At 36.6% G+C, this 21,667-nt stretch overlaps 1 protein-coding gene across 1 annotated transcript in view; it reads right to left on the bottom strand.

The window, feature by feature from the left end:
- LOC136247809 (adhesion G-protein coupled receptor V1-like) overlaps window positions 1–21,667 on the bottom strand; it is a 76,821-nt gene that overhangs the window by 4,483 nt on the left and 50,671 nt on the right. The window contains exons 51-70 of the mRNA XM_066039633.1: window positions 21,332–21,538; window positions 20,706–20,855; window positions 20,450–20,653; window positions 20,226–20,360; window positions 18,611–18,811; window positions 16,837–16,974; window positions 16,574–16,780; window positions 15,558–15,692; window positions 15,300–15,506; window positions 12,362–12,499; window positions 12,114–12,311; window positions 11,899–12,060; window positions 11,633–11,848; window positions 11,335–11,363; window positions 10,032–10,493; window positions 9,385–9,629; window positions 8,078–8,145; window positions 7,517–8,025; window positions 5,941–6,170; window positions 5,386–5,653 (exon numbers count right to left, since the gene is read on the bottom strand). Of these exons, the coding sequence (XP_065895705.1) occupies window positions 5,386–5,653; window positions 5,941–6,170; window positions 7,517–8,025; window positions 8,078–8,145; window positions 9,385–9,629; window positions 10,032–10,493; window positions 11,335–11,363; window positions 11,633–11,848; window positions 11,899–12,060; window positions 12,114–12,311; window positions 12,362–12,499; window positions 15,300–15,506; window positions 15,558–15,692; window positions 16,574–16,780; window positions 16,837–16,974; window positions 18,611–18,811; window positions 20,226–20,360; window positions 20,450–20,653; window positions 20,706–20,855; window positions 21,332–21,538 (4,109 nt within the window). The remainder of the gene's footprint in view (window positions 1–5,385; window positions 5,654–5,940; window positions 6,171–7,516; window positions 8,026–8,077; window positions 8,146–9,384; window positions 9,630–10,031; window positions 10,494–11,334; window positions 11,364–11,632; window positions 11,849–11,898; window positions 12,061–12,113; window positions 12,312–12,361; window positions 12,500–15,299; window positions 15,507–15,557; window positions 15,693–16,573; window positions 16,781–16,836; window positions 16,975–18,610; window positions 18,812–20,225; window positions 20,361–20,449; window positions 20,654–20,705; window positions 20,856–21,331; window positions 21,539–21,667) is intronic.

Here is a 21,667-nt window from a genome sequence, read left to right as displayed (position 1 = left end):
ACAATTCCTGTTAAAAATACTCACTATTGAAAATCAACAATTAGCACTGTGAGCAAAGAGAAATAGGATACAAAGGAGAGGACAAAAGTAAGAGCAAGATGGTGCACTGTACATTACTGTGGCATGCCAAAAGGTACCTGCATCGTGGCAAAAGTGACGTCTAAGCCTTAGTCATTATTGAGTTACATTTCTCTTATGGCATCAGGCAGTTAGATAGTTAGTCAGTCCACCGATTATATACTGGAAGTATTCAGGGTCATACTTAAGACACTTTTGGGAATTATAGTTAACCAATGCTAACCAACTACCAACCTGTAAGGCTGGTTTCTGGTCATTTTTTACAAACCTTTATGATCTCTAATGTACAGTACTACCATACTGTATAATGCCCAGGTACCTAGGAATTTCATGAAAGATTTATCAAATAGAGCAGTCAATAACTCTAATAGTACACTCAGTGTAATTCAAATTAATTACCACTCCTCACCATTTTATAGCCCAGGTTCACTCATGCATTTTTCACTTGTCATCAACTTTTCAAATATGCATCTTAAACATGCTGTAGGACTACTGAGTCCTGCAGACTTTCAGCACTTGTGCTGTAAAGCCTTAAATTAACAATAAAATCAATTTTGGCACTGACGCATACATCACATTTATATCAGTCAGGGATAATAAAACATTTCAGTGTATTAAAAAATCAGTGTACGTAATATACTATAGCTATAGAATTTTCTCCAGACCACCCTTCCCTTGCAAACTGTTGGATCTTTCTAGCTATTTTAAAATACACTATTTATGAAAACAAAATGAGTGATCAATGAGTGAATTTACAAATGGTCTGGTTGTGCCTAATCCAGCATCTGCATAAAATTGCTCACCAATACAAACTCTGGACCTCTGGCTTAATGAACTATAAAAGTCATAAGTCTGTTAGAAACTTTCATAAGACAGAATTCAGTTGTTTTTTAAAAAAAAACCATTATCTGAGTCCAAAATCAAAATTTTGATGAAAGATTTAGATAGCAGGATTCAATCAGTAGCATGTTGTATAAATGTACAGAACAAGAAGCGTAACTTAATCCATAGGCGTAGCAAGATATTTTTAGATAGGGGGCTCTAATTGGTGTTGAAGAGTAAAAAAAAGAAAAAAGGTCAAGACTTGCTAAGAATGGCACATAAAAATCCTTATTCACAACTTCATAGTTTGCTATACAACTTCTCTGAATACTGTGACTGTTTTATTAGAGTAACTGACAGCTCTATCAGAGTATCTCGATCTTTTTTGAGTTTACAAACAGAAAATCGCAAGGGGCACTCCAGCCCCCCTTGCCCCCTGGGTTTCTACGCCTATGACTGTATAGCCATGGGAAATCATTCAAAATTTAGAATGCCTACCGATACGTTTTGAGAAGCCCATAAAACCAGTCTAGCAGTGTGAAAAGTTTTAAATGAAAGTGAAGCCCTTCATATTTTAATGTTTTTATGTAGCTACAGTGTAGTTTGAGGCAGGTAGAACACTACAATTTGTTGTAGTAACACAAGTAAGCCAGCCTCAGCTCCAGCTGTCACTACATCGCTCAGCTCCAGCTGTCACTACTATGTTTTTCTGCTGCCAAATACAGCAAAAGCTGTAGGCTCTATTGACATTTCTGGGGTATAGTGATACTGTATATTAAATCTAATCCAAATCAGCCAAGCTGTAAAAAAGTGTGCGGCCCTCAGAAAGGCTATGGTGAAAAAAGATGTGAAATCCAAGGTGGCGGCCAAGAAATGGCTGTGATGGTAGGTTAATGGCAAAAATTTTAATAATGACAATTCAGGGGTAAATTTTGTGAAGCGGCACAAAAATTCACCTGAATTGTCGTTATTAAAATTTTTGCCATTAACCTACCATCACAGCCATTTCTTGGCCGCCACCTTGGATTTCACATCTTTTTTCACCATAGCCTTTCTGAGGGCCGCACACTTTTTTTACAGCTTGGCTGTTTTGGATTAGATTTCATTTCTTTTTGTATTTGTATACCCCAAAGCCGGCCTATGGCCAGCTTTGGGACTTTTTTAACCTATGTTTTTTTTCTTTACTACAGGAAGAAGTAAAGATGAAGTAGATATATTTTATCAGTAAATGTACAAATTATATATATAATACATATGTGACTGGATTTGCAAAAAAGGGCCTTCCACACACATCCAATTTGCCAACTTTGACAATTGATAACTACAGATTTGAAAGAGCTATTACCTTGAAATTTGGGCAGTGGTGATTTCTTTGCAGCTGAACTCTCCACATGATGGTTTCTTTGTAGCTGAACTCTCTACAAGGCAATTTCTTCTAGCTGATCTCTCTACAGGGAGATTTGTTTGTAGCTGAACTATCTACAAGGTAACTTCTTCTAGCTGATCTCTCTACAGGGTGATTTGTTCGTAGCTGAATTCTGTACAGGCGATGTGTTTGCAGCTGAGCTCTTTACAAAATGGTTTCTTTGTAGCTGAACTCTCTACAAAGTAACTTCTTCTAACTGATCTTTCTACAGCGTGATTTGTTTGTAGCTGAACTATCTACAAGGTAATTTCTTCTAGCTGATCTCTCTACAGGGTGATTTGTTTGTAGCTGAATTCTGTACAGGTGATTTGTTTGCAGCTGAGCTCTTTACAGAATGGTTTCTTTGTAGCTGAACTCTCTACAAGGTAATTTCTTCTAGCTGATCTCTCTACAGGGTGATTTGTTCGTAGCTGAATTCTGTACAGGTGATTTGTTTGCAGCTGAGCTCTTTACAGAATGGTTTCTTTGTAGCTGAACTCTCTACAAGGTAATTTCTTCTAGCTGATCTCTCTACAGGGTGATTTGTTCGTAGCTGAATTCTGTACAGGCAATGTGTTTGCAGCTGAGCTCTTTACAAAATGGTTTCTTTGTAGCTGAACTCTCTAAAAGGTAACTTCTTCTAACTGATCTTTCTACAGGGTGATTTGTTTGTAGCTGAATTCTGTACAGGTGATTTGTTTGCACCTGAGCTCTTTACAGAATGGTTTCTTTGTAGCTGAACTCTCTACAAGGTAATTTCTTCTAGCTGAACTCTCTACATGGTGGTTTCTTTGTAGCTGAACTCTCTACAAGGTAACTTCTTCTAGCTGATCTCTCTACAGGGTGATTTGTTTGTAGCTGAACTCTCTACAAGTTAACTTCTTCTAGCTGATCTCTCTACATGGTGATTTGTTTGTAGCAGAATTCTGTATACTATTAGGTGATTTGTTTGCAGCTGAGCTCTTTAAATAATGGTTTCTTTGTAGCTGAACTCTCTCAAGGTAACTTCTTCTAGCTGATGTCTTTACAGGGTCACTAGTTTGTAGCTGAATTCTCTACATGGTGGTTTCTTTGTAACTGAACTCTCTACAAGGTAACTTTTTCTAGCTCATCTTTCTACAGGGTGATTTATTTGTAGCTGAATTCTTTACAGGTGATTTGTTTGCAGCTGAGCTCTTTAAAGAATGGTTTCTTTGTAGCTGAACTCTCTACAAGGTACCTTCTTCTAGCTGATGTCTCTACAAGGTCACTAGTTTGTAGCTGAGCTCTCTACATGGTGGTTTTTTTGTAACTGAACTCTCTACAAGGTGACCTCTTCTAGCTGATCTTTCTACAGTGTGATTTGTTTGAAACCGAACTCTCTACAAGGTAACTTCTTCTAGCTGATCTCTCTACAGGGAGATTTGTTTGTAGCTGAACTCTCTACATGATGGTTTCTTTGTAGCTGAACTCTCTACAAGGTAACTTCTTCTAGCTAATCTCTCTACAGGAAGATTTGTTTGTAGCTGAACTCTCTACATGATGGTTTCTTTGTAGCTGAACTCTTTGCAAGGTAACTTCTTCTATTGATCTCTCCACAGGGCGATTTGTTTGTAGCTGAACTCTCTACATGGTGGTTTCTTTGTAGCTGAACTCTACAAGATGATTTTTTCTAGCTGAACTATCTCTTTCCATAGTTGCATGAACTCCCTACAAGGTAACTTCTTCTAGCTGATCTCTCTACAGGGTGACTTGTGTGTAGCTGATCTCTATACAGGTTTCTTATTTCTAGCTGATCTCTTGAATTCTCTTCAGGGTGACTGCTCTATTAGGATGACTGCTCTATTAGAGTATCTCGATCTCGCACTTGCCGCACCAAGTTGGATTTCGTGTTATAACTCCGTGGCTTTAAGTCTGATTCTTCTACACCATTGATGATCCTTTCTAAGATGATTACTCCATCTGTACAACGATTTTCAAAGCATTACCCTAAGCGGTTTATCTGGTAGGCGTGGCAAGCAGTCGTTTTTTTATTAGCTGATCTCGATTGCGTAATTGTTACACACTGTTGGTTTTTTCGTTGCATCTTCCTGGTTTTTAGCTCGATTTCTTTCAAACCACAAAAGGTTTGAGGTTCAATAGTTAACCTATTCACCCACCGATTTTCAGCTTCTTCCCATACGCGGTTTACCCTGTAGGCGTGACAACATATTGGTGTTATTTTTCGTTAATAATCGCTCATAACTCTTTGCCTGTTTATCGTATTCCAGCCAAAGTTGGTACCGAGATGCGCCTTTATATCCCCCTTCTGTGTGCCAAATTTTAAGGCAATCGGATAACGCGTTCGCGTTTTATAGCAGTTTTTGTAAGTGTGAGACAAGAAAAAGAAAAATAAGAAGAAGAAAAAAAACGAAGAAACTGAGCCAATTTTTGAAGTCGCATATCTCGGGAACGCGCAAAGCGATTTCGCTCAAATTTGGAATGTGAAGTGCTGCAGTTGGAGGGAATATCCACAGCAAAATTCGTCTTGTTTCATCAAGGAAGCACAGAGCTACGGAGGTTCGAAAATTGCGTTTTCTTTCTTCCTGTCAATATACTCACGGGTGTTATGCGCCGGCTTCTTTGGCCGCACGACACACTACCGTGTGTCTTGATTTATTAGGTCCTGTGGAAGCGTTTGTGGCGTGTTTCTTCCCATTGACTCAGATACAAGCCTACAAAGAGTTTGTTTCACTCGAAAAAAAACACTAAAAGTTCAATAAAACATCTATACAACCAGTAACTGAAAAAATCACTTCCACAGGACCTAGATATTTTATTTGTTTAGTCACTTGTGTTGAAATTATAAGGATTCAGTAATCTGTTAGTCTGGTTTTTGGTGGTGCAATTTTATAAAACATCGCTCTATTGTGGACCACACACCCAAGAGCAGTCGTTGTTCTGCAGTAAAAACAAACAAGCACAATTAGTTGTATTGCTAACACAACACAGCTGTTGAAATTATTTATCCCTGCTTGGTTTAAAGCAGGTTTTGTAATTTGTTCCACCCACGCATTTTAAACTATTCCGTAACCTTAATCATAATTATTTACAACACTTACTTGTACACGAACACAATCAGCATAACATTCACTATCATAAGTTCTTCCGTCAGCTCCACACACTTTATCACTTAACTGAGGAGTGTTACAGGAACATGGAGTAACACAATGACCAATAACATCTGTAATACTAAAGTCAATACCAGCTTGTGGTAACTGAGCTGTTAAGTGACGTTGTTCTGTAGTACGTCGACCATTGGATTCCACAGGAACACTGACAATTATACTGTTCTTTACCACTGGAACACATCTGGTGCTTGGCTCACACCTGTGACGCCACACACATGTATACAATGGAAACAATAGGAATATAAAAATTGTTATATAATTTTATTATAAGGTCCATATTATTTGTGTATTTATTGTTTTTCTAATGTTTTCCAAAAAACTAAGATGAATGCTAGGAATATGATGCAGTTGCAATGAAAGGCTGCTTTTAGATGTCATGTATAGGTGTAAATGTGAATAAAACGATCTTCTGATTAAACATGTTAATCAGTATACATACTTAAGCTGTGTATCATTGACATGTGTATCTTGCATTAATTAGCTTACCTAAAGTCAGTGCTATCACCAAGATAACACAATCCTTCTTCTTTCACATATTCTCTACAATATCGCTCCAAAGTAAATTTACTAGTAGTGGTAGAGTTTAGTTGTGCTATTTCACCATAGGTCAAAGCAGTGTTGTAGACAGCAAGATATGAGATGGTACCACTGAATCGATCCTTAACACTCTGTACATGTGGTCCCTCTGGTATTCCTCCAATTAGGAGTGTATTAAGCTGTAACAGCACAAAATAAAAATTATCCAAACTCCCAGATCACTGCTCAACTACACTATTGTGACAATAGGTGTATGTTTTATTAGAGCAAATGAGTACATAAAAATATCTGCATACCTTTTCAGTTATATGGACACCCTTCCATATTTGTAGCTATATGTTACCCTGTAATATGAGCATTCTCCACTATGGTACTTGAAATACTGTATTTATATATGATTTGATGCCCAGTTGGTGTTGTTCATGGCTGCCAACAGGGAAGGGGGGTGGGGGGCAACTGGGGAACTTTCTCCAGGGGCCTCATACTGTAGTAGTTGCCCCATAGCTACTTTATCCTACCATACAATAAAACTGAATGCACAACAGAGGAAACCTCAGTAAGAGATACCATCTATTAGCCAGTAAGCTCAATAAGATCCATAACAATGAGTATATATCCAGTGGCAGCAAGTCATTACTCGTAATATTTCTTATAAGACACTTATACTGACGTTATAAGATTGAGATACTCTAATAGAACAGTCACCCTGATACAGCAGTCAGGTAAATTTTCAATTATAGCAGGTAATGTCAAAATTAAGTAAAATTTTCAAGGTGGTATGCATTTGGCAGAAAGCTTGCCATAAAATTCCAACTCAAGATACCTTAATAGAGCAGTCACTCTAATACAACAGTCAAATAAACATTAATTATAAACTGTTGAAACCACTTTCATATTCAATCTCAGAAGGTCTAATTTTCCTTAGTTGTAGTCTAGTAGCTAGTGAGCTAAACGTGTTCTCGTAATGTCCTTTTGTCCTTATTAAAAATCATGGGTCATAGGGCCCCACATTCTAAATTTGCTCTGGGCCCCTTAAATTCTCTCAGCAGCCTTGCTATTACTGCTGTTACTTTGAGTAAGAAACTTTACTCACATTGTTCCAGTCTATTCCGCTACTTAACAGGGACCAAGTGATGGTGTCAGCTTGGGAGCAGCTGTAACATCATCGATGGGCATCTAATGTTAATGGGGGAATAAAATGCTAACTGTCCATGTCTCTCATAATGTGAAGTCCAGATACGTAGGACTGTGGATTCCCAAACCTTCACCCGTGAGACATGGTACAGTCTCCTGCAGTATATATATATATATATATATATACTAGTCCTGCCACTGGAGGATTTGTCCCTGCTGGCTCATAGTATCAGAGAAGTGCACAGACGATGTTCCAGTGCTGGCTTACTGGATAGGCATGAACGTGCTTTGCTTTTTGATTTGCTTTGATATGCTTGTTCACTGTGAATAGTTTGTCAATCAGTCAGTTATGATGCACATGATTTTATAGATTAACATCACACATACTTACCCCAGGTTCAAAATGACATTCTGGGATATCTTCTTCTACTCCAGCAATCTCTCCATCAATAAAGAGTAGTGCTCTTTTATTACTACCATCTATTACTGCACCAATGGAGTGGTTGTTACCATCAGCAATAGCCATGTTCGTAAAGGTTATTGTATGTGTTACACCAATGACTGTTCTATATGATAGTGTTATTTGACTTTCACTGGATTGTAAGTACAATGCCCAATCTACTGTGCTCCTGTCAGCACCTTTAGCAATAACATAACCATCATTGTCACTATCTTGTTGTAGGATAGCAAATATTGTCAGGTCTCTATCAAGATCAGGGTGATCTGTGGCTGGTCTTGTGATAACAGTTAGTCCATCAAATTTTGTAGATGCTGAAACGTAGCTGGACTGGTCACCACTAATTGCTGATGCAACAGACTCTAAGTGACCCTCACTAATATAAGATGGCTGTTCTTCTCCACAGTAAGATCCTTCACGACAATCATCATCACTAGTACAAACTGAAAATTCACAATGTAATAATACCAAATTACTACATCAATACATTCTTACTTGGAGGAACATATTGACAAGTGTGAGTACCCAGGATACCTGGGAAACATCTCAATGATGGATCACACCTACATGGAAAGAATATTCACTTTAAACGTCATGGCAATAATTTTATTGAAATTGTGACAATATAGCAAAGGCCACCTGGGCTATGTAGAACTTCCAAAAAGAAGTAAAGAACAGAAACAACCAATGAAAAATCATAACTGATTTTTCATAATAGCTGTTGACCAGCAATATTCACAATTACTCAATGATTTCACTGACAAAAGTTTTGGCACAATAGGTGGGTAGAAGCAATGAGCAAAATGCTGGCATAAAAATCACATGAAAGAACAAGATACTCTAATAGAACAGTCACACACAATACAATATCAACTTAATTGTTATGGGAAGAACAAGTGGCAATAATAGAATGGTCACATAACCAATAATTAGCTAGCTTCTTGTATATTACAGTAGGAGCAAGTGTAGATTGAGATACTCCAATAGAAAGGTCACTTAAAGGTGAAGTTGTAGTTTTGCACTTAGAAATGGTAAATTAACAAGATTAATACAGTGGAACCTCAGTTATCTGGACCCCACTTATTCGGATTCTGGTTAACCGAACTACGAAAATGATTTCTCTATTAGAGTACTGGCTGTTCTATTAGGGTTGTTGAATAACACTGATATTTTAGTGATATTCTTTAGGCTATTTTATGGTTATAATATACACAGTTTCAGAGATATGGACTTTTCAGACTTATGGACCATCCCTGGTCCCAAGGGGCTCAGATAACTGAGGTTCCACTGTATATAATTCTTCAGCAAAATATGGAGCATAATTATATAGTAGGTGAAAAATAAAAGAATTGTTAGAAGGAAACATAGGTGGGAAAAAAGCAAAATAGACTCGTCCCTAGACTGACTACCTTAATCTACTATTTCCTTCATCCTGTTCCTACTTTCATAATATTCTACTACAACACACCCCCACACTCTTTCCAAATTTGTCAAAAGAGTGGTTGGGATATTAGATGAAAGAGGCATGAGTGAACACTGCGTAATCAATTTATCAAAGGTGATTCAATACCATTATATAAATTAATATATTTAAGTTGGCATTCTATTCCGGGACATGTGATAATTGATGCTGCAAACAATACTATCTACCTGTACATTAAGACCTTTACACTATATACTTTGCCTCATGTGTTGGTGCACGAAACGAATGTATAAGTACTATAAAATAATCAGTTTTATTTTGATTTATGGTGACATTATAACAGCACAGTACATAATTATTTATGTATAATTCAGTATACCTATCCAAGTCTTCCAAACAGAATTCAGTACTCTCAACAGTTGGTGGTGGACAAATCTCACCAAGTGTGAGATAATGTGTACATCGTCCATATTGTACAATACTGGTATCCATTAGTGAACACACTGAACTATTAGCAAACAGGTATCCATTGAATATTGCTACTTGATTGATTGTTCCAGTAAAGTAGCCAGCATCAGGTGGTACCCCTCCTACTAGCAGGTTAACTGCATCGGGATCTGTGACCTGCAAGACAATCAAAATTATTTATAAATTTATAGCTGAGAAATATTTTGACTAAATACAAATAATTATTTTGACTAAGTAAAAATAATTATTTGCTCTGGATAGTAGGAAGAAACTAAGATAGTTATTGAAATTTCATCCCATGTTGAAAAGATTTATTGCTATTATCTATTATCAGTCTTAATCGATTCTTTAGTCACCTAAATTTATGGTCCAGATGTTGTGTTGAATCATTTTCACACATACAATACATATCTATATATTCCAGCAATAGAAGACTCAGAGAAATATTGTAGAGTGTTATGTTTTATACAGCCCAGTTAAACTAATGCTCAGCCCTATATTGTTCACCATGCAATATGTATATGATATCACTAAGTATCCTGACAATAAACTACTTACTCCTAAGTTGAGGTTAACATTTGAAGCTTGTAGTTCAAAGAACTCTAAATTCAATCTTCCCGAGAGGTCAACCTGCACATCATCCACAAACACTCTTATGAGAGGAAATGTAATTAACAGACAGTGTTCATTTCCATCGCTCAGTAAAGGAATATCAAATGCAGATTGGTCATTGCTGTATTGAATAGTTAACAAAGTTCTGCCTTGAATTGTTACACCATCTAAATGAACGGCAAAGTTTACTGTGCTAGTATTAGTGCCATAGAAAAGTAAATATCCTATAGTATTTGGAGCTTGAGCAAAACTAGTATAAAATGTGAACTCATCTCCAAATTCTGTTCTTCTGGTAGATGGAATAACAACAAAAGTGTTCTCATTCAGTACAACTGGTTGTTGTAGTAGTGTAGTGTGTGGTGGGAAATTATTTGCTGGACATTCCTTCTTGCAAAAGTCTCCATATGCCTGTAACAAAATAGATGTTATCATACAGACTGATGTACTATATATAACGAGAAGAACAAAATCTCTACCATATTTCTTGGGTCGTGTATAGAACAATAGAGAGCGAACTGTTAAAACTTCAGCTATATATTAGGAAGACTGAGTATCTTGATCTAACAGCTGGTGCCAAGCAAACCTCTGGTAGAGGTTGATAGATGATTACAATTAACGTGGCAAGATTGATATGGAAAGCAAATTGACATTGAAATAATCATAAAATTGGTTTTTAGAGACTACACATTAGAGTCCATTAATATGAAAGCCTGATACACCTGCACGGGTAAAAGTTTACTCACTAACATAAACAAGTTTCTCGATCCAAATCTTATTATGGGATTTCAGCCATTATTGTAAGTATGACTATTCTTATAGGAAGTTCGAAGATATTTTAATTAAAAGAGACTGGTAATTTTATTATCACTATTAATTTGCTTAGTGGTTGGTTAGCAGTAATAGTCTTCGTTTTACCATATACATAATGAAATCATTTCCCAATAATAAGGAAATAGACAACATGCATTGAAGTTGATACAATAACAATCATTGCAACAATAATAAATTTATGTAACTAGATCTGCAAAAACGGTCTTATAGCCTTTCCAATTGAATGTGCTTGGCAATCCATATTGTGACTTGTGTGTATCGTACCAGCCTGAAATTTGGTCACCTTACACTCCTAACTTCTGAATGTAATTTTACAACAATGGGCTAAACACATGATGAGCTATGACTCTTTAAACTTGGAAATTTAGAAAGGCTATAAGATCTCTTTTCATAGATCCAGTCACTATAAAGAACTTACTATTCCACAATGTCGATCTTCAATGCAACCTGTAAATTACCAGTCATATAATGCAGTAATTAAACAAATACAAGTGTAGCCATATATATGGTATGTACTGTACTACTGTATGTATCTAATGTAAGAAAACCAGTATAGAGCTCACTCACTAATAATTAAATCAACTAGCAAATTTATATTATTGTTGTAGGGTTGACAAAATGTGGCATAAATATGTGTACTTTACAGACATGTCTGCAATAGTGTGTAGATCAAGCAGATGAAAACCATAACTGCTTGAATTAATTCCTTTACTTACTCTGAGGATCAATTATCAGACCAGTTGAAGTATTACGATCACCAGGTGTTATCCTACCATCAAATAGTGATGATGACACTTGTAATGATAAGTCAAACTCTTCCCATATCTCAACATCATCATCACCAACAGGGGTCAGTGATATAATAACAGAACTTGTTGTCATACCAACTTCAAATCTAGCAATCTGACTGGTAGTGTTAAAGTCATCATCACCTGTCAAAGATACCTATTTGCAACTTGTTGTACATACACAGTACCATTACCTTCTGCACACTCTGGTAGTTGTAATGGAACATGTTCTGATGGTGTAACAGTAACACCAAATGGAATACTGACTGTGCCTCCTAGTAGTTCTAATGATACTAACAGATACCCTGTAGCTTCTGATCCATTAAACATGTCCTGTGTAAACCTCACACTGACACCTGTTAGTGTATTATAATAATACTTGGTCTCATTGTATGACTAATACACTTACGATCATTATCTATTATAGTCACTGTAACTTCAGTATAGTCTCCATCATTAACATAATCTGGATATGATAATGAGATGTTGAACACTTCATTATACTCCACTATAGTATCATCTACTATTTCAATAGGATTGGCCTGTATACTGGTCATTCCAGCACGGATGGTAATAGGAGGCATTGTGTTATTGTAATCATCAGTTTCTGTAAAGTATAAAAGTGACCACTAGTCAATAACATCTACTAATACTCACCAGTAGCTGTTCCATCTTCAACAAGGACACTCACAGAGAAGTAAAATGATGCTGGATTACTGAGGGTTATGGTTGGAACTAGTGGTGTAACTCCCTCATCAATTGTATATGTTGGCTGATCAAATGTGATGCTGATGACTACATTGAATATAATCATGTGACTAATAGTAAAATACCTTATTAAAGCAATGAAAAGCCACCAGCAGCATTTGAAAAACACAATTATTGTTACGCAGCAAACCAGCAGTGGTGCGTGCCTGCACACAACTCATACACTTAAGACGTGTGTAGGCAATCCCACTGTGGCAAGATTAGTAACCCGCAGGAGCCTCATGGAAAGAGGATGGGGAACTCCACAACAATGCCAGTACTACTAAACACAGGTCACTGAACACCAGGGATACACTGTAGAGGGCTGGACAGACAAGCAGGGAGGTGAGTGTGTGATATACACTATGTACGTCTGCATGAGATTTCAGCCTATTTGCTGTCTCTGACAGTCTGTTTTGTAGTTCAGTGGCTTCAATTACCATCCTCCTTCCTTTTGTAGTCTATGTTTTGTCATCCCGCCACCCCACCCTTTTTGAGGACTCATGATACAGCAACACTGATTCTAAAATTGAAGGAAACTCTACAAAGGTTACATCGGCCACTAGATACTCTTACACATCATGAAGTGCTCCATCTTTGGTGAAAATTTATACACGCAGCTGCCAGGGCTGGTATATAAGCTACAATGTTTTTAAAATATTAAATACTAGCATTGGTACCTGCACTATGTGCAGGACCATCTCCACATTAAACATTTTAATGCCACGAAGAGGGACTAAGCATTAAACACCAGCACTGCTAATGTAGCTATGTAGGGTACATGGTGATGTCACATTTTTTAAAGAGCATGAGGTTTTCTTATGTCATTAATGATGCAAAACACTAAAGTTTATTGTTTGTGGTTTTGACAGGAATGTAGTTTAATTATTCAGTGCATCTTCCCTACCAGTGACTTCAATGTGCTGTATAGAACAAATGAAACCTTTGCTGCTTTACATGAGAACTAATGCAACAATAATTAATATATTGGGAACCAAGCATAAATATTAGTGTCCTATATTTGCTGTGTAGCATGTATATCGATAGTGCTTTAAAGTACATGATCCTTATGCAGTACATAATAATTTATAGTGAAACATGCATGCAAGGCTAGCTAATTAGTTAAACTGCATGCGAGCTAAGGCAATTGTATACAGTATACCCTACATTACATACAGGTTGTGTACACACGATACAGTTTCAGTTTCTACATTTTGATGTTTACCTTACCGACTGTCACAAAGAGAAATGAACTTGAGCATAATTTAAAGTCAACGCAATTTGCAGTTATAGTTACTGCATGGCAAGCAAAAGTTCAGAACTTGTCCTATGCACTTTCAGTTCTGATGTTGCAGTGACACATATACCTCTTGCCATACAAAAACCCAGTTTTGAAACACCTGCAGTGTAATTGATCAATAAGATAATGTATGAATCTTTAGAGTGAAAGCATGTAAGCAGGATAGTGAAACAGTTGAGCCAGGTCAGATGCAGTTCCTCGGTGTAAACTATGGATCTGCATGGTTCCAGTATTTTCATTTTTCAGATGCACAGTAGTATTTGTTCAATCATGCAAGCTGTCTATTACTACAGCAGTATTGAGGTAAGTCTGAACAAACAGTTTTTCATGTCAGTGCACACCTATGTGCTTAAAACAAAGATGTAGATATTCTGGATACTGGTGAAAGAAGCTTTTACCTACTCTAATACAACACACTGGACCAACACACAGATGGACAAATATGTTGGCAATTTGTCTGCCCTGTCCCAAAAGTACTATAAGAGTCCCTATTATGTGAGGTAATTCAGTGCCAGTGCTGAAAAACTGAGCATAAGAGTTTGTAGATGAAGACTTGCATGGAACAGATAGAGCAAAAACGTGCATCAAAAAGGTCCCAAAAGTGAAAAAAACAGTTATGACCTAGGCGGGGATTGAACTCTGGCTGGGTTATCAATAACTTGGGGTTAAGGGAGGTGCACAAATCGCCACAGTTGTTTATCAGTGGTTTTGACAGGAATGTAGCTCAACTTTTCAGTGATCCTTCCCTACACCAGTGCCTTCATCGCCCTATAAAGATCGAACAAAAGCACGTATTGATTTGCTACAACAACACTCGAGTTGCCAGATGATGGGCGTTTAATTTCGCTAAAGTCCCGCCTCGATACGTTCTTTGCATGCCAAGATATGATGAGCTAAAAGTCGTGTTTTAAAAAGGTGTTCACAAAAAGGTACTGAGTAGAAAGAAAAAAATCTGTCAACACGTGGCTTTGAACCCACGACCTCTTACACGCTAGTCAGGCGTTCTACCACTTGAACAGTATGTGCTGTGGTTTTCAAAGGAATGTTGCTCAAGTTTTCTCTACACCTTGACCTTCTACGCGCTGTAGAGACTGAACGAAAGCACGCGTGAACTCGTGATAACAATCTTAGAGTAGGCGGATGATGAGCGCTTCATTATCAGCACAGACTATGTCGATTCGCGCCAAGTCTGGTGAGTAAGCAGCGTGACCGTCAGACAGACAGACAGACAGACAGCTTTTCAGCTTTATATATATAGATGTTTTTCAGTGAGCAACAATGCACCCAAACAGTGATTATCCAGTATTCAATCACAATTAGTATTTACTAGCAAAGGCTACATTTATAGAAGAAGTAACTTCAATCATCCAAACAGATTCATTTCTTTTCCCATTTTTGTATGTAAATGGTTCAGTGCTTATGGATGGTTATCACAAGAACGTACTACACTAACAGATGTATAACTAACGAGTGCTGAACTAAAAGCTCACAATTTGATTGGATCAAATTGTAATGATACACATAGTGCATGATGTATGTATTACTTACTATCAATATCGATGATTGTTAACTGAAGGACACAATCATTTCTTGTTTCCACTCTAGTAGGTAGTAATGTTTCATTAATACTTAGACTAAATGTTTCATTTCTTTCATATACACTATCATTGTGAAGTGTTGTCACTTGTCCAGTCACACTGGTCATTCCAGCATGTAGTATTACAATATAAGGACCAGCCTCATAATCATCACCTCCTGTAACAATACACTAATACTAGTGGTGGTAATATACAGTATATCACTAACCTGTTGTAGTTCCATCAAAAGAACGTATTGTAATCATTATATCATTGGATGATGGTACACTACTAGTTAGTGTGTAGCTTATCACTTCACCCTCATCAACTGACTGGCTTGTCTCATTGAAACATATTTCTGCAACTACAGGGAAAAGTGCGGATAAGCACAATTATGATTTCAGTGTGTCACAGTTTACAGTAAACAGAAAACTTTAAATGTTACCGGATCTGCGAAAAGTTATCTTATAGCCTTTACAATTGCATGTGCTTGGCAATCCATAACATCACTTGTGAGTATGGTACCAGCCTCAAATTTGGTCACCTTACACTTCTAACAAAGCACCATTCCTGGATGTAATTTTAAGACAATGGGTTAAACACATGATAAGTTATGACTCACCAAACTTGGAAATATGGAAAGGCTATAATATAAGACCCCTTTTCACAGATCCAGTCACAAATTACAATAGCTGCGTGCATCTCATTTGAATGCAACTTTAAGACTAATCGTAATCACCACAAAACAGATGTTGCTAACCTCACATAAGGCTGTACCACACTAACTAGAAATTCATAAAAATAATCTTGATGCACAAAATTTCTACTACAACTAATATTAAACCTCCCATAATTGAATTGCTTTAGGCATGCTTATAAATGAATGGAGTGATTAAATTCATGTTGGCATGGGTGGCTTTGCCCACTGCAGTCAGCCATTGATATGCTTGGAAGGGTGTAGCGAATCATTGTGACCAAAAGTGAGATTAGCAATGCCTGAGTCCTTTCTGTTATCATGTTTTCAACCCTGCTAGCAGGTCATTTAGGGGATTTTAAAGCTCCCAAGTATCAAAGTATTTTCCATTTGTTTTCCAATTGTGAAATCATAAATGCTTATAGGCTTGTGCCAATTATGCTGGCATAAATTTGAGCAAAAAAAGCATCAACCAATTTGCCAACATAATAGGATGATTAAGATATTTAATATAAAATCTACAATGAAACATTACTTTTAGATGATCTTACCTTCATCGTCAAGGATAGTTACAGAAGCTAACGATGACCTCTCATCAGGTCTTATTGATAAACAAGCTGTTGACAGTGTTATATTAATACGAAATGTCTCATCATCTTCATGTATCATATCATTAATAATATTTATATGATATGATGATGAGGTGGACAGAGCTGGTATGACCACTGATTGTTGTGCCACAGTATAATCTTCTCCACCTGTGAAAGATATGTACATTAATAGTATCATGTAGTCATTGGGTTAACAATATTACCAGTAGCTGTCTGATCAGTGATAGTGACTCTTATTGTTGCTGAATGTGAAGCTACTCTACTAAGTGTAACAATCACTGTTAATTGTCCATCAACTTCTGATACAGAGTATTGTCTTTGGTTTAGAGATACTATTGCTTCTGTTGGTGGATTGGAACAAACAATTATGTTACTGTATGCTTAAAATCATACAAATATTAGCTTAAAATTAAAACAAAACATGATTGGAAAACCGTTGATGTACACTCGTGAATAAAATGTGATACACAGTTTTACAGCAGTTTTAAATACATGTTCATGTATTCACAGTGAATATACATAGTAGTGATGCACCGATACCACTTTTTCACTACCAATCTGATACCAATACATTTGAGGCCAGAAATAGCCGATACCGATCCAATACTGATACTTTGCCACACAGGCATTTCTCACAAGAAACAGCTAGTGATTACTAAAGTCATTTGCTAATTCTATCAACTGCAGTTTGCTGGTTTTGTGGCTATGAATTACGCAAAGATAATAGTTTATGGCTACAATGAATCTGATTTTGTGGCTTACTTCAGTTTTCACTGTAGCTACTAATAATGCTAGTAGCTGGCTTCTTTTAAGGAATTCATGGATTATATCAGCTTTTGCTCAACTCCATTCAATGCGCTATGTACGCCGTCATCTTGATAAGTAATTAAACGACGTCATCTAAAGTATCGGCTGGTATCAGGAATTTATAGCTTTACCGATACAAATCTGATACCGCCAAAATAGGGCCGATACCGATACTAGTATCGGCATCGGTGCATCACTAATACATAGCCAACCAAAGTGTTCAGATGAATGGAAAGCTTTAGTTACTCATAAAACAAACACATAACTAGACTTGGTGTTGGGCAAGAAATGGACATAACAAAAATTGTACCATGGTGCGTGGGAAAATCAAAATGTGCCGCCATGGTATAACTAAGATACACCACTGGTTGTTAATTAGGCCATGCTTAGCTGGCAGTTTGAACACGAGTCAAAGTGAGGTATCAATGACACAGCGTCAGGTAAGCAAATATAGTTGGCTTCGTGCTAAGTACTGTAGGAGCAAAGGAATGAATCTATGCTTCAACCATAGCTTTAACTAGCTCCTATTGCTACAGTGCACTACTAGTACTGGGTAGACTAGTACACATGGATATACGAGTTTACATAACTTTATTCTAATAAAATAGTACATGCACAACTTGTGATTTGTAAGGAAGAGGAGTAGCAGCAGTAATACAAGAGAGAATGGTTTTAAGAAGCTGTTTTCAGCATAACCCGTGAGTCCAGTCTGCCAGTGTGGTGAGTCATGATACAAGATAGTTATATCACGTTTACTCGTATGATATCATAGTTATTAACACTCGTCTTCGGCTTCGCCTTGGACTCGTGTAATAACTATGATATCATACTCATACCGTGATATAACTAGAACTAAGAAAATATCTGAGTAGGTATGAATGCTAAAGCCTTAAAAGATTTCTCAACACACTCAAATCTAAAAAGGACATGCACACCACAACTGGATATTTGTCTAAATTGTACAGTACATGTCTCTGGCCTCATGTCAGTTGCTAGAGCACACTTATTGGCTAGTACATATTTATAAAATTCCACCCATGAAAGCAACTGAGTGGCAATGCTGTAGTGAAAATCCTGTCATGGTATTACAAAACCAACTTCAGTGGTGTGTCCATGAGATTAAGAGTGTCTAAATTTATTCAAAATACATAAATGACTATATCCACTCACCATCATCATCCATTATAGTCACATTACTACTGATAACATCTCCAGTAGTAACTCCACATGTGGTAACATTCACTATAGTGACACTGAACACTTCAATACATTCTACAACACCATCATCAATAATGTCTATTGTGAATGATTGTGTTAATACTCCAGCAGGAACATCTACCGTGATACTTCCTCCATCATAATCCTCTGCATCTGTGAATAAAATTAGATTTTTTATAGTAAGTTGATTGATTGCAAATTTGGTAACTGATAGTTGGGTATATATTCAGTTATACAACAAGCTTAGTGCCATTCTTTTTTATGCAGTATGCACTGATTTACCAGTCATTACAAAAGTTAACAGACAAGAATAAACATTTGAGTAGTAGAGATCAAAGTAATAAATGGCCATGAAACAAGGAATTAAACAAGGAATTAAACATCAGCACTAGTATAACTGCAGGTGTTTTTCATATTCTATGTTTGCATGATTTCTATGATCCCTACCTGAGTGTAAAATTTCGAATATGTGACAGGCCTGCAAGAACAGGGCACATGGACACAAACTACATCCCGTCACGAAACAGATCATATCTCAGGACCAAAATATACTATATTATCATAACATAGTTACGTTTTGGCCAGTTGCAACTACCTTAGTTATTTCTTTACATACTGTAATTATTTACAAAAGTTACCTAGTTATACCACAACTCTGATTACTAGCATTGTTATTTTGCTATCTTAGCAAGCTTTAACCAAATAACTTACCCCCTAAAGTGATAGGAACCACTTAAAATGCTGAAAGCATCATAGAAACATGATAAGCTTCAAAAGACACATTATTTTATGGAATAGCTTTAGTGTATCTAATTTCAAATCCAGAGTACAAGAAAACACTCACAGACAGCCAAATAAAAATTACAAAACCTGATTTTTGGTCTGCTTGTCTTCCAGCCTACCTGACCATAATTGCAAGGCTAGAGGCCAAGTAAAGCACTGCATGACAACCATTTCACATCACAATAACAAACACACTTGTAAATTGTGCCAAAGGGTATCTACTTTCTGTGCTTTGCCTTTCCTTTTTTCTTCAATTTCATGGTTGTCTTCTTATTCATGTAAGGAAACCATACTGAGGTGAATAAACACTTTCCATACAAAAGCATATTTAAATGCCACAAGGTGGAGTAGATACGTACAGTCTGACCACACACCTTAATGATTGAAACATGTCTTCTCACACTTAACAATCATAGTACACTGTGACAATGCATTGTTTATAGCTCAAGCAGATACTCTAATAAAGCAGTCACAGTACCACACGAATAACATTGCTATTCTATTTTTTATTCAACAGCATAATTACTGAAGGTCTGTAGGACACCTGGTCCTATGGCCTAAACAAAGATGTTATTATTATTGTTTGAAAAGCAGCAGAAAAGAAAATAAATCCATGACTGGACCTTGATACTGCAGCCATGCAATAACAAAACAAAGTTAACAAACTAGTACAAATAAAAATTCAGTACCATTACTAGTTAATGGTTACAATTGTAAATACTACACATCTACAGTACATAATATATTTCAAATGGGAGTTAAATTGTTAATGGAATATACTTGCCTATTTCAATAACATCTGCTGTAGTCAGTACAACTTCAAATGGTTCAGATGATACTTGACTGAGTGTTAATGCCAAAGTCAGTGCACCGTCACCTTCTATTATGTCGTAGCTGGACTGTTCAAGATTTACCACAACTGTGGGTAGAGAATATTACATCAGACAAAACTCTTGTAAAAACATATACATATATATATATATATACATAATTATTCTACTATCATACCTGTACTATCAGTGATTATTCCAACTGAAATGTCCCTACCTACTCTCACTAGAGGATTATCACTAGCAAGTGTTAAATTCACATCAAAGCTCTCCACTCCTTCTACCACATTGTCACAGACCATTGATATGTTACCTCTACCCTCTGTTGATCCAGCGTCAATTGTTATAGTAATTGGATTAGAGTCAAAGTCAACACCTGATCCTATTGGAGCATAGTAGTCACTAAACATCATATCTACCAATGCATTCCTTACCAGTTGCTGATACTGGTGATTGCTCAGAAGGAGTAACTATTACATCAAGAGGAGCTGAAGATGTTCCCCCAACTTTAACAACTACCACCTCTACTATTCCTGATGATTCACTACCAGTAAATTGTCCTTCAGCAAAATCTATGATCAGCCCTATCGAGCAAATCAATATGTTTACATAATATTACATGCTTGTACTTGAGTGCTACAAGAATGTTGAAAATACTCATTATTGAAACATCCACTATGGGTATGCCCATAGAGACCGTACACAAATCTAGTAACTGCACAAGGTTCATACACAGAGTTCAAGATGTTAGTGATCTTTGACTTAAATGTTACCACTGTATATTACAATACGTTTTTATTGCAATTTAGAATTTTGCAAAATTGGCCGGTTTTTGCTCAGTGGGTCACAATTATTGATAGTATTCAAATAGCTTTTATGTAAGAGCACTAAAATCATATTAATTTTATATACGTATGTACGTATATTCATTAGAGGACATAACTAACACTGATTTTTCATGCAGTATTGAGTTTTATTATTTGGACATGATATCTTTAATGGTGCTTAGTCATTTTTCTACTGTAGAAGATTTAACATAATGTATACAAACAGAACTTACTAGTATTATCAGTGATTATTCCAACAGCCACATCACGACTACCAGCTGATACCCTTCCATTAAATAATTCTGGTACAGTTAATGTTAAGTCAAACATCTCATCTCCCTCAACAATGGTATCATTGAACACTGATATACTAACACTACTTGTAGTCATCCCACTGGGGAATGTGGCTGTTTGATTTGTAGAGTCAAAGTCAATGCCACCTGGGGTATAAAGAGAAGGATACGTAATGCAATAAACAGAAGCTGTGGCTTTTTATACAAACACCACCTCATTGATTTACATACAGCTGGGCCTGAGTCAAATATGCTCAAAATTTTGGTTGAAATGCT

This window comes from Dysidea avara, chromosome 2 (assembly GCF_963678975.1).
Source record: "Dysidea avara chromosome 2, odDysAvar1.4, whole genome shotgun sequence".
NCBI lineage: Eukaryota > Metazoa > Porifera > Demospongiae > Dictyoceratida > Dysideidae > Dysidea > Dysidea avara.
The sequence above is the reverse complement of the archived record's forward strand: the minus strand, read 5'-3'. Positions and strand labels throughout refer to the sequence as shown.